Source organism: Micromys minutus (genome assembly GCF_963924665.1).
Source record: "Micromys minutus genome assembly, chromosome: 17".
NCBI lineage: Eukaryota > Metazoa > Chordata > Mammalia > Rodentia > Muridae > Micromys > Micromys minutus.
Genome location: NC_137952.1, coordinates 45910346 through 45924818, shown reverse-complemented (window position 1 = coordinate 45924818; position 14473 = coordinate 45910346). Strand labels below are relative to the sequence as shown.

General features: G+C 41.5%; 1 protein-coding gene across 1 annotated transcript in view; it reads left to right on the top strand.

Annotated features, from left to right (window-relative positions):
• The window catches only part of SEL1L2 (SEL1L2 adaptor subunit of SYVN1 ubiquitin ligase), a gene marked incomplete at both ends in the record, with an annotated part of 118032 nt that overhangs the window by 23845 nt on the left and 79714 nt on the right, over positions 1-14473 (top strand). Inside the window, one exon of the mRNA XM_080931432.1 lies at positions 7997-8052. Within this exon, the coding sequence (XP_080787558.1) occupies positions 7997-8052 (56 nt within the window). The remainder of the gene's footprint in view (positions 1-7996; positions 8053-14473) is intronic.

The window sequence follows — 14473 nt, the reverse complement described above, 5'->3', positions numbered from 1 at the left end:
ATTCATGGCCAAGCCAGCTCTACAAAAGATTCTTAAATAAAAATTTTGGATTGACAATAAAAATAAATATATCCATCCATAGGCTACATAAAAAAAACTGTTCTAGAACAGTAGTTAAGAAAATGAAGAATTGGAAACTACCAACCACTATAAAATTATAATGACAGGCATTAATATTCACCTTTCCATGATATTTCTAAAAATGTACATATATAAGTATATATAACATACTAATATATACTATAAACATATAATATATACTATTTATAACTAATTTTAAATAAAGTATAAATAATAATGTAATGATAAATAATGAATCTAAATAATAAATCTAAATATAGCCTCAGTTCCCTAGTCAAAAGAAACAGATTAACATACTGGGTATAAAAAACATGTTGCCTCCGTTAAATGCCTTTCATCATCAAAGACAGATGCAACCTTAGAATGAAGGATAGGAAAAAGCATTCTAATTAAATGGAACTAGAAAACAAACAGGTGTTGTTTTTCTAATAATTGAAAAAGTAGACTTCAAACAAAATTATTCAGAAAAAAATAGGTAAAATTACTTCCTACTGATGAAAGGACAATCTGTTAAAAAGGAAATCTCAGTTCTAAATATATACCCACCAAATCGTGTACACTTAATTCATGAACAAACACTACTGCTTTAGTTAGGCTTCCATTGCTATGAAAAGACACCATGACCAAGGCAACTCTTCTTTTATTATTATTCACTTTCCATCCTCATCACAGACCCTCCCTCTTCTCTTCCCACTCCCACCTTACTAATCCCTCTCTCCATATTGCCCTCAACCGGGGAGCCCCCCCCCTTTGGGTACCACCCGATCCTGGGGCATCTATTTCCAGGGGGTCTAGATAGATACTCTCTCACTGAGGGCCATCCAGACAGGCCCTTTCTGAGCAAGATTCACACATTCTGCCGAAGAAGGCAACTCTTCCACAGAAAAGCATTTAACTGGACCTGACTTATAATTTCAGAGCTTCGGTCCATTATCAGAATGACGGGAAGCATGGCAGCATCCAGGCAGACACAGTACTAGAAGAGGAGCTGAAAATTCTGCATCTTGATCCGAAAGCAGTGGAGGAGGCTGTCTCCTGCAGGCTGTTCCACACTGGGCGGAGCTTGAGCACTAGGAGACCTCAAAGCCTGCCTACACAGTGACACACTTCCTCCATCAAGGCCACACCTCCTAACACTGCTGCTTTCCATGGGCCTAGCATACTTAAATCACCACAACTACTCTGTAGAAAGATGAGGATTTGTCATAATAGATGATTTAAGTGCCCGACTCTGTCCTGGCAAGGTGGCTTACTTTAATCCCAGCCCTCGGGAGTCATAGGCAGGCAGATCTCTGAGTTCAAGGCCAGCCTGGTCTACAGAGCTGTTCTATGGATAGCCAGGGCTACACAGAGACACCCTGTCTCAAAACAAACAAACAAACAAACAAACAAACAAAAAACCCAACCAAGCAACCAACCAAACCAATAACAACAACAAAAATTCCTGGTTATGGTTGACAAATAGATCTTATTAACAAAAAAATAAAGAGAATTTTTAAATTAAATTCCATCATCAATTACATGGACCTAAGAAAAATCTATAGAAGGAACTTTCTCTAAAATAGTTCTTATTTTAAGACACAAACTAAGGCTTAAGAAATATAAGAAAATCTAAATAATGTGGTATAGTCTCTGATAATAATAAATCTCTATAAAGACCAAACTTTCTACAGTCAATATTACCCTGATACAAAAAGCAAATAAAGATACATAAATATGTAAATCACATTAATAAATATCCCTAATGAACATAGATGCAAAAGTTCTCAACAAAATACTTGGAGAAAAGAATTCAAGCACACATGTCAGGCTCCTGTCAGCATAATTTGGCATCAGCAATAGAAACTGAGTTTGGTGTCTGCATATGGGATGGATCCCCAGGTAGGGCAGTCTCTGGATGATCTTTCCTTCAGTCTCTGCTCTATTCTTGTCCCTGTATTTCCTTCTGTATTTTGTTCCCCTTCTAAGAAGGACTGACGCATCCACATTTTGGTCTTCCTTTTCTTGATCTTCATATGGTCTGTGAATTGTATCTTGGGTATTCTGAGCTTTGGGGCTAATGTCTACTTATCAGTGAGAGCATACCATGTGTGTTCTTTTATGACTGGGTTTCCTTACTCAGGATGATATTTTCTAGTTCTATTCATTTACCTAAGAATTTCACTCTGGAGAGGCTCTGCCTGATTTTTACTGATACAGATTAAGTTGCTTGCAGCTAACCATCAGACTGAGAACAGGGACCCCAAAGGAGGAGTCAGAGGAAGGACTGGAGGAGCTGAAGGGGTTTGCAACCCATAGAAAGAACAACAATATCAACCAACAAGATCCCCCAGAGCTCCCAGGGAATAGACCACCAACTAAAGAGTACACATGGAGGGACCCATGGCTCCAGCCACATATGTAGCAGAGGATAGCATTGTCTAGCATCAATAAGAGGAGAAGCCTTTGGTCCTGTGAAGGCTCGTTTCCCCAGTGTATGGGAATGCCAGGGTGTTAAGGTGGGGGTGTATGAGTGGGAGGGGGAGTGTGATGGTTTGCATATGCTTGGCCCAGGGAGTGGCACTATTAGAAGGTGTGGCCTTGTTGGAGGAAGTGTGTCACTCTGGTGGTGGGCTTGGAGACATTCCTCCTAGCAGCCTGAGGATGCTTAGCCTGTTCCTGGCTTCCTTTGGATGAAGATAGAGAACTCTCAGTTCTTCCTGCACCATGCCTGCCTGGATGTTGCCGTGCTCTTGTCTTGATGATAATGGACTGCACTTCTGAACCTGTAAGCCAGCCTCAATTAAATGTTGTTATTTATAAGACTTGCCTTGGTCATGGTGTCTGTTCATAGCCATAAAACCCTAACTAAACCAGGGAGCATCCTCATAGAAGCAGGGGAGGAGGATGGGCAAGGAAAGAACTGGCAAAGGGGATAACATTTGAAATGTAAATACATAAACTATCCAACAAAAAAGATAAAAATAAAAAGAATTCAAGCACAAATCAAAAGGCTCATTTATCACCATCACCTTGACTTTATCCCATAGGGGCAAGAATGGATCAATACATGAAAATTATTAGAATAAGTATCAGATGTGATTACATTATTAGATGCTGCAAAGGCCTTTTACAAAATCCAATGTCTTCTCATGATAAAGCCTTAAAGAGACTCGGAATAGAAGAAACATATACCAACATAACAAAGGTTATATGTTACAAACTTGCAGCCAAAATTGTACCAAATAGGGAAAATCCAGTATCTTTATATCTCACCTCTACTGCAAATGGCTGAAAGACCTTAATGTAAGACCTGAAATTCTATGAACATAACAAAGGAAATACTCAAGTTATAAGGGTAGCACTGTGCTCCACCTAAGCACAGTCTAGGTCTAAACAGCTTCCAAGATCAGGCATGTTCAGGGTGATGTGGCCATGATCAAGAAGGATTTTCTGAATAGACTCTCAAAAAAGGCCAACAATAGATAGTTAGGCCTCATAAAATAAAAGGCTAACAGGAAACAAATCAAGTGAAGATACAGCCTGCAGAATGGGGAAATTGTTGCTACCTTTACCTCTGGCAGAGAGTTACTATCTAGAATATACAAAGAGCACAAAAATCTAAGAACAGTTCAACCAGTAAAAAGGCTAATAAAATGTTCAGACGATTCTCAAAAGATAAAATACAAAAGGACAATGATCATATGAAAGAGAGGGGATGGATGGAGTTTGGTATCCTTAATTATCATCCTTATTTAGCTACTTTCAGATTCCACTTCACCTCGGTCAGAGCAACAACAAATGCTGGTAAAAATATGAGAGGAATAGGGATCCTTTTTCACAGTAAACTGGTTCGTACATTACAGAAGTCAGTATGTGCCCCACCAGTGCCACCTCCAAGCTTATAACCAAATAATTCTATAGTCTACCTTTGAGATGGTTACACATTCTTGTTTATTGCTGTCATAACAGCAAGGAAGTGGAACAGACTAGGTGCTCATAAAAAGATTTATGTAAAATAAAAATGTGATATATATATATATGTATATATAATGGAATTTTATTCAATCACAAAGAAAAATTAAATTTTCAGGAAACAAATAAAAGTAGAAATATTATACTGGGTGAACTGGCCCAGGCACAGAAAGACAAACACTACATATTTTTCTCGTATGCAGATCCTAGCGTCTAATTTTTATATGTGTATATTTATATAGGATGGGTGTGCATAGAGGCAAGAGAAGTACAAAAGGGTTTACAGGGAGGAGAGGTTTTGAGGGAGGAGCGTGGGAAGGGGGGATGATAGAACACTCGAGGCATGAAAGTGAAGGGCAGCTTATTTGGAGTAGAATGACATAAGCAAGGACTGGATGCAAAGAAATGGGGCAGAGAGGTAAGGAGCGGAGGGTCAACCAATGGCAAAGCATATGCCAATGGACCATAAGGAAGCCTGCTCTTTTATAATATTATCTTAAAAGTTGAGATATCGTCTCACCCAGGTCTGAATTTTAATCATTAAGTAAACAAACACACCTGGGCGTGGAGAGGCAGGAAACAGAGGCAGGAAGATCTCTCTGAGTCCTTCCCTATCCTGGTTTACTTAACAAGGTCCAGAACAACCTGAGATACACAGTCTCAAAACAACAGCAACAACAAAACAGATGCATCAAGGATGTGGACAAAATCAAACTGTTACCCACGGCTGTGGCGGGCTGTGGCGGGGGTTCATACCACTCTCCAAGTCTTCATGTCCAGGGTCACTGTTCACTTCAGCACTGCTCTTAGTCACATCGAAGAACCAAACTAGGTGTCCAATGGCAGGGGAGTGAGTAAGAAAGTGTGTGTGTGTGTGTGTGTGTGTACACGAAAGGTAAGTAGAAACAATATTGTCTAAGGGGATAATGAGACCAAAGGGGGGGAGGGGAGAAAGGGGGAAGCTGGGAGGGTAGAGAAGTGGTACACTCAATATCTAGTGTGAACTTGTGTGAAAATGCTCCTACATAACACGGTGCTGTATTGTACAAAATGCTAGGGCTGGTGAGATGGTCTAGTGATTAAAGGTGCTAATGATTCGACTTTGAGCATCCTGGGACTAAATGTGGCCAGGAAGAGGAAATGGAGAGAACAAAAAAGAAACGAAGGGAAAAAACTTTCCCCCAAATGAAAACTGCTTTAACAAAATTAGATAAATATATGAGACTAAATAAAAATACAAATAAAATGAAATACAGAACAGTGAAAACTCCTGCTAAGTGTATGATAAACAAAAGTGAAAAGAAGTAGGGAGGGGAGCAAGGAGGTGTTGAGGCCCCTTCTTTCTGTGCCCTCAGCAACTGAAAATCGACAGTTACATGCATGGAGCAGAGAGGGTCAATCAACTGTGGGCTCCGGTCTCTCCCGCTGAGTCTGCACAAGTGTCTGATGTCCCCCGGAGCTGTCTTTACAGAAGCCATCCTTATCAGGGGCCTCTGCTGGATTTGCTTATCTTTCTTTGCACTCTGTGGGCTGGGAAAATCATCCCACTCTTCTGAGACTCTGCAGACTACACCACCACCGTATGGATAATGTTTTAGGAGGGGCTAAGAGTATTGGGAGGCAGGGCACTGTCTTCAAAGTGCTTTGAGTGTGAGACTTATCCTCAGCACTGGAGCACAGAGACAGAGGGCCTGCCTTTATTCTTTGCAATGTCTTCAACTTGCTGAAGCACTGTTACTGTAGGTAACTTCTCTGAACCTCTATTAGTGAGGAACAGACAAGTGGACCCAGAATTCGACCCATCCACTGGCCTCAGGCTCAATGCTATCAAACTCTTGATTTATTCCCAGTTGCACTGATGTAATCCCAGCCACTAAGGGGAGGGCTCTTCTCTGTGCACTTCCCATCCTCAATCAGCCTCTTGCCACCTGCATCCTTCAGCCTATGAATGCCTGCCTCCTTGTATGCCAAAGGTGCCTTTTCTGGGCCTTGCTCTCTCGAAAGCTGTGGCAGCCCCCCCCCCCACAATATTCTCTGGTCTCACATCTTCAAGGTACCTCAGATTTTAACAATAGTTTCTCTCTTAAGGGGATGCAGAGCATGACTTGGTCTTGTAGTACTAATGACTATATCTATCTATATCATCTATCTATACCTATACCTATATCTATACCTATATCTATATCTATCTATACATATATCTATCTATCTAGATAGATAGATAGATAGATAGATAGATGATAGATAGATGATAGAACTATTGGGATTTATTGAAAGGGCTTACAGCCCGCAGTCCAGCCACCCCAACAATGGCTGTCTACAACAGAAGGTCCAAGAACCCAACAGTTATTCAGTCCATGATGAGCTGGTCATCTCAGCTGGTTTTCACTATACACCGGAATGTCAAAGGACTAAGCTGTGGTGCTATCGACTTGGCAAAGAGAGCAAACTGCTTCTTCCATGCCCTTTGTATAGACTGCCAACAGAAGATTAAAGGGTGTTTTCGCACCTCAAAGGATCTGCATTAAATGTGTATCTTCCTGCCTCGACTATATTGAAAGTCACTAGATTAGAAGTGGGATCCTAACTTCAAAGGACTTAATTAATTAAAACTAAGTCCCTCCCAGGTGTGTGTGGTCTTTTAGGTTTAATTGTAAGTTGAAGAAAACAGCCATCACAGTTGAGCTCCCAAAAGCTGAGATTATCAGCACACGACTGGGCTCACCAAGGTTCTGTCTCAGAACAGGGTAGGGAGATCATGAGATACCACCTCTCACTGATGACATAGACACCATTCAGGAAAGAGCTCCATCTCTGTAGCATGGCACTGTCTGACTGAGCTCTTGGAAATAACTCCTTAATCAACCGTGCTCCTCAAAACACCCTAATTAAACGCAGTGGATCATTAAAAAGGGAGGAAAGAGGAGTGGGGGGAAGAAAAGGGGGGAAGAGGAGGAGCAGTGGGTGGAAAGAGAGGAAGAAAGAGGAGGGGGAGAAGAACAGTGAGATAGAAAGTGGACTGGATGATAGCGCCTTCCTGGGGAAACTGGTTGGGAAGGGGAAGAGGGTTGAGCGGGACAATAAAGGGTTGAGAGTTGTGTGTGAATGTATGTGTGCATGTATACATACATACACGTGTGTATAAATATACTTCACATATGTGTATGAAAATGTCATAATGAACCTACCATTATGTACCTGTAATATATGCAAATAAGTTCGCAAAGAATGAAAGCATGCTCCGCAGCTCTCGAGTGGCAGGCGCACCATGACAGAATAGCATCTTTCCTTCCCCGCTGCAATCTCTGTACCATCTGCACCCGCCACTGGAGCTGATGCTCCTGGGAGCCCGGCTTGCCCTGAGAAGAGAGGCCTGGCTTCCATCGGGCTTCCCCTGGGAAACAGCTTCTGGGTCCTCACAAGGAACTTGGGAGCCGAAGTTCTGCTCATCTCAGAAGCTGCGCTAGTCTTGCTTGAGTGTATCTTGTGTTTTGTTTTGTGTATGTGTCTTTCTTCCTAGCTCTTTTCTGAATCTTTTTGCTGCCTTTGTGGATTTCCAAAGTTTTCCTTCTATTTCTCTTTTCGGTAAAGTCAATTTTTTTTAATGCCCTTTACTGTCCTCCCGCACCGCCTCTTGAAGGCAGCCTCCAGTCAGCCGCCTAAACAAACAAAAATCTCAGAGTTCTTCCTACTACAGTACCTGGTGATTGTTTGTTGACCGCTTGTATCTTAGCTCAGTTCCCAAACATTTATTTGCTTGAAGTTACCTCTGATGTCAGGTTATATTCTTAAAAATTATCCCCAAAGGGCTTGTTTTAATACTGTATCAGTAACTCTATAAAGTATTCTCAGGTGTTATGATGCAAGCTCTAACGTTCTGAGAAAGTTTTAAAATAAAAACTGCACTCTGTAAAGGGTTTCAATGTCTTCAACTTTTACAGAATTGCTTTGTCTATTACAGATAGTGAAGCAGAAAGATATAACAGAAGCCAGAAGGAAGTCAATGTTACCACACAGGTAAATATTTTGTAAATCGTTATCTTCTCAATAGAAACCGTTGGTTATAGACACTGTTAACAGAGTGTGTTCGGCATACACAGAATTCCTCCAATAGATAATTAGCCATCGTTTCAGTTTTACTTTGAAAAAGTCCCCTTCCTTCAGAGAAGACTATTCACCGGGCTGAGGCTTCCTTCCCTGTACTTTCCTAGCCTGAAGCCCTCAGCATGAAACAGACAGGGCAGGGACTGGTTGAAGATGCTTTCATAACCTCGTAGTGTCCTCTGGCACCTTAGAAGGAGGGAATCCAGTTCGTCATTCTAGTCTTAACCCAACTCCTGATGTCAGATGGTCTATACATCATTGGCAGTTATGCCTTTGCTTGAACACTATTAGGCATTTCACCATCCCATGCAGTGAGCAAAACCCAAAGTCCTTGCAATGGCTTGATTTGGGGCTCAAGGTTCTTGCACCACTGGGGTTTCTGGTGTTGGTTTTGTTTAGTTTTTCTTATGTTACCTACTGACTACTGTCTCCTAGCACTATTGCAAGCATTCTGGTCTTTGTACAATTTCTTCTCATAAACCCTGGACATTTGCATACCTTTCTATCCTTTCTCTCTTTAAAAACAGATTTGTTTTTATTAGCTTTAATTATGAATAGATGTGCGTATCTGTGTGTGCATGTGTTCATATAAGTGCAGGTACCAGTGGGGGCTGGGAGTGTCAGATCCCCCCAGGAGCTTGAGCTATAGGTGTTTGTAAGATGCCTAATACGGATGCTTGGGAACCAAACTCAGGTCCTTGGCAAGAGCGTTAAGTACTCTTAACCACTGAGCCAGGTCTCCAGTCATTTCTGTCCTTTCTTAATCACAAGGCCATGGCTGCCCCCTTCGCCTTACCTCTTTCATGTTGTTCTTCAAGCACCATCTTTCCAGAGTGTCTTTCCCTGGAAACTAAATTAGAAAACACTCCATTCTAAAGTTTCCAAATCCTCTGTTTATGTGCATTCCTGTCTTTCCCTGTTTCAGCCTTTCCCAGACTTGTTTCCGAATTGAGATGAGGTCTTCTGTGTAACTCTGTGTGACCTAGAATTCTTAAGTAGATCACAGATATACACTATCGTGTCTGGATATCACACGTTTCTCTATTTTGTTTCATTCTATGATTTTCTTCTTAGGATTGCCACTGTGTAGCATGTAGTATTTGTTAGCTGTCAGTCATAAACTCCAAAAGAGTAGAGATTTTTATCTTCATTGCTCACTACAACTAGGCCCGGCCACCAGAATAGTACTTGGCACATCCAAACACTCAATATTTCTGTTTTGTTTTATTAATATATAGTCTTGCCATGTAGCCAAAGCTGGTCTGGAACTTGAAAGCCTTCTACCTCAGCTTCCTGGGTGCTTGGACTATAGGCACGGACCACCACTTCCACTAATAAATGTTTACTGAATTAATGAATAAATATTTAAGGGATAAAATATGAAGATGGGCTTGGTCAAATTAAGCGCCTTCCTTTACACTGCAACATTTCCTAAACCCCTCCAAACTTAGCATCTCTCCCGTTGCTATAACCACCACATACCATAATTATCAGTGGGGTTTCTGTCAGCAGAAGCGGAAGTAGGCTTCACACAAATATTCATTTATTCTTGGGTAGGATAGGCATTGGAGGTCGTCATGCTTGTCCATGGCTTCTCCTGCAGTTTCTGCCTGATAGTATCACTTGAATCCTCCTTGGGAACCCTGCTTCTGCTCAAGATAACAGATGCAACTCAGAACCATAAATGTGCTCTGGGTGCCAAGTGTTAGTAGGTTAGGAACCCACTCTCCCTGTATATCCCAAACATGGAGGTCCTCCAGGTGCTCTCAACATAAAGTTCAGAAAGCGCTGCCTCTGCTTCAAAGATAAGGAAGAACTTGTCAAGCCGGCTGTCTGTGCACTGTATCTCTCCTTTGGTTTACATTTTCTCAAACTTTCCTAGACTTAAGGGATGACGAGATCAAAGATCAAAGACCCGGTCACCCAAGCTTACTGCAGTGCTATGGCTCCGTGACAGTGACGGGATTTGACTGAATATACCCTTTCACCGTTTGTACCTCCACTGAGACCAGGAAGGCCTGGGCTGTCTTCTCATGATAAACACCATACATTATAACAACACAACACCAAATGAAGCCACCCTTACCCTAATTATTCTTTTCTGACTTTAACATGCTATGGTCTGCAACAGTTACCTACTCTGCTATCCTTCTCTCTCTCTCTCTCTCTCTCTCTCTCTCTCTCTCTCTCTCTCTCTCTCTCTCTCCTTAAAGCAATACTTCTCTACCTTCCTAATGCTGTGAACCCTTAATATCTCATGCTGTGGTGACCCCCGACCATAAGATGACCTTCATTGCTACTTCACAACTGTAATTTTGATATTACTATGAATCGAAGTGTAACTATCTGATATGTAGATGGTCTTCATCGACCTCTGTGAAAGGGATCGAAACTAACAGGTCGAGAACCTCTAGTCAAAAGCACTTCATCCTGTGTTAATGATTCAGTACTCTTGGGAGTTCTGTATTATTATTCCCTTTGGTATTAAAAAATAACCAAACAGGCGTTCCAGCACACACCTATGATCCCAGCACCCAGGAGGCAGTGGCAAGAGTATCACTGGTCTACGTAGCAAGTTTCAGGCCAGCTGGGGCTAAACAGTGAAAATTTGTCTCCAAGATACAAAACAACACTAATAAAATAAGTGGGTCCACAGAGGTGATAACCTCTTGGGTCTTTGATAGCAGAATGAGGAGGTGACTAAGACCTGCTATAAGAACAACTCAAGTGAGTGACTGACGGGCCGCTATGACAACAGAACTCCAAAGGGGAGGGGGCAGCAGCATTGCCCTCAGCGTGGAGCAGTTCCCTCCCTAAGCCAGTATTTTCTTATTGCATGATTGACATTGTGGATCCAATAACTAATTACACCTCTGAAAAGGTGAATTTTCAGTATCATGGTTTATGATGGAGTCATATTTGGAGCCCTGTCCTCTTAAGGCATATAACATTTTAAACTTTGTAAGATCCCTTCACATGTACTTTTTCCTCTTCTTCATGTCTTCGTGTAGAGTAACTGGTTCTTCACATGAGAACAGTCTACCCCATTAGAAACGTGAGTCTTTGTTAGGACAAGATTTCCTGGTGCTCACTCATCAGACACAAAGCCTATTGTGTATCACACGGTAGCTCTAATTCAGAAGTTGCAAAGGGTTCAACGTGTTATTTTAGGTCTTGCAAGACCTCTGTTTTGTAATGCCCCACTGGGCTCCTGGTGTATAAATGCACTATCCTTTTCAGCTGTTCCCAGTCCAGCTTTTGCCCATGACAGACACAGTGAAAGCATACACACTTAACTAAGTGCTCTCCCCTCTTCTTAAGGCTTGGTCATGAAATGCAGCCAGTATTCACCCTCTGGACACTTGGTCTCTTTCAAACCATCCAACTTCCGTCAAACTTCTTCCGATAGTACCTTCCCCTTCATCTCTACCTGGAACCAGGCTGGCACCCTCTTCAACAGTGCTTTTCAGCCTTCCTAGTGATCTGTGACCCTGTAACAGAGTTCTTCATGTTGTTCTGTGACCCCCAGCCATAAAATGACTTTGCTGCTACTTCACAACTGTAATCTCACTACTGTTAAGAACTGTAAAATAAATGTCCATTTTACCAGTGCTCTTAGGCAACCCCTGTAACAGGTTCATTTGACCCGCAAAGGGTTACTACCCAGGAATTGAGAACCACTGCCTAGAACACTGTTTCCCACAATCCACTTGTTCTGCTCCAGGGAAGAGCAGTCCACAGCTACTGCCCCTTGTACCTGCTACGCCGTGGCCCCATATGGAGGTGAGGGTAGGAGAACGGCTCTGGTCTCTCCTTTGTGCTTTCACTTTGGTCTTACACGCTGTGGTGTTCAGGAACTCCAGGTTCACCCTTGCACTACCTCAGTCTGGCTGCCACTAATCACACCCTTCTCCCCTCTCCTGGGGTCACAGTCTAGGACTCCAGTTTCCAATGACTGCTGGTACCTTTCGAAGTTGTTCCACAAATGCCCAACCTCCCAAAGACCTCAAAACCACCCATACTTTCCTTTGCTCATCACTGCCCTGGTTTCCTCCTGAGCTTACGTTCTCATTGCTCCATGAACACAACACACTTTCCAAAACCTGGGAGGACAACTATATTCCAGGTTGATTTTAGATTATGGTAGTACAGCTCTCATACAGCATTCGTCAGTGTCCCCATTCTTACGTGAACAATTACTACTGTTAATTACATTCACTCAATGTGTACCTATTTCCAGAACTCATTTTATCTTGTTAAACAGAAGAGACTCCCATCAGTTAAGTAACAGTTCCCATACTTTCCTCCCGGTGGAGCTCCTGGCAACTAATGTTGTACTTGCTGTTTCTATGAAGGGACGTACTCTAAGTGTTTCATGTAACTGGAAATGTACAATGCTTTTCAATTGGTGGCTGGTTTATTTTGCTTGCCATAATGTTTATCAAGTTCATACTTGTGTCACTGATGCTGAGATGATCCTCACATGCTTGTTTACCACTGGTACTCTGCGTTTCCAAGTCTTTCGCCTCGTCTTCAGTTGGGTTGTTTGTGAGGATTTATGCCATTGTTTTTGTTCTTTCTTTGTGGTTGCTCTTTATATATTATAGTCATCAACTTTTTATCCTATTTGGAAATATTTTTCCCATTCCAATTCTTCATTCTTCCTATAGCATCCTGATTCCATGATAGCAGTTTTTAATGTTTCTATTTTCCAACTTATCTCTATTTACATCTACTGATGATAAAATTTGGGATCATATCCAAGGCAGTTTTACTAATCTAATGTCATGAAGCTTTTCCCTTAAGATTTCCTCTGGTGGTTATAGGTCTTACATTTAGTTCTTTGGTCATTTGACTTTTATTTATGGTGAAAACTCAGATATGTTTTTAGTATTTTGCATGTGGAGATGGTCTTCTCAGCACAGTTGTTGAAATGCACGTCCATTTCCATGATCTGGCCTTATCTCCTTTGTCGAAAGCATTTGATTACATAAGGGAGAATCTGGCTCCTCCTACACTGCATACATCTCTCTCTTTGAACACTGCTAGGCCTTTGTTTTGCACTTTTCATTTCTTGTCCTCCCTCTGTGTGTACATGAGTTAATGTGTGTGTGTGTGTGTGTGTGTGTGTGTGTGTGTGTGTGTGTGTGTGTGCTTGCGCACGAGTGCGTGCATGTGCACACATTTTCTGCAGGCTGAGTATTGAGCCCAGCGCTTCATTTATATTAGGCAGGTGTGACTATATTTTTCTTACTGACATTTGTTATAAATTGTGGTATTAGAAAACATGAGACCTCCAAGTTTTCAAGGTCATTTCAACTATTCAGAATTCCTTGAGCTTTAAATTTTAGGATAAAGTTTTTTATTTCTGTGAAAAAAAATTACACCTTTGGGAGTTTTACAAGGGTAGCATTAGATCTGTAGCTTAGGTCAGGTAACACTAATGTTTTAACAGAATTAAAACTGCCATCCATAAACATGGGATGTATCTCCACTTATTCATTTCTTCTTTACTTTTGAAATGCTCTGTGGCCTCCGTTGCATGGGCCTTTGCCTCTTGCCTAGGTTTTCTAAGGCTTTTGCTCCTTTTGATGATACTTTCAATTAATTGTTTTCTTAATTGCCTTTTTGGGTAGTTCCAACTTCTTATGTGTTGAATTTTTGTATTCTGCAAGTTTGCTGAATCTATTTTAATGGGGGGAAATTGGGTTGATTGGTTGGTTGGTTTGTTGTTTGATTGGTTGGTTGGTTGGTTGGTTGGTTGGTTGGTTGGTTGGTTGGTTGGTTTAGGGAAACTGTCTCAGACTTATTTCCAATTCAATGTTGTATCCAAATCTGACCTTGAACTCCTGATCTTCCTGTCTTTCTGTGCACTGGAATTACAGACTTGACCCAGCATAACTAGCTGAAGTCTGGAGTGTTTTTAAGGTCTAGCAGTTTTGTGAAAAAATCTTTACAGATTTCTATACAAATAAGCATGGTGGGTTTTTGTTTTTTTGTTTTGTTTTGCTTTGTTTTTTTGTGGATAGATAACAAACTCCACCTTCTCCACTTTGAATGAATCTTTCCTGTCTACTATCTCTGGACAGCACCGCCAATGCAATGCAAACACACACGGCGAGACTGATGTTCTTGACTTGGTCTTGATTGTTGAGGAAAAGCTCCCTCTTTCACAACTGAGTGTCACATCTAAGTGCAGTGTTGGCATGAGCGCTTCTTCATGCTGAGGTCATTCTCTCTTATTCCTCACTTGTTGAATTTTTATTATCATAAATTACTGACTTTGCCTGCATATTGAATATCATTGACTGCTGAATGTTACATTTATTCATTT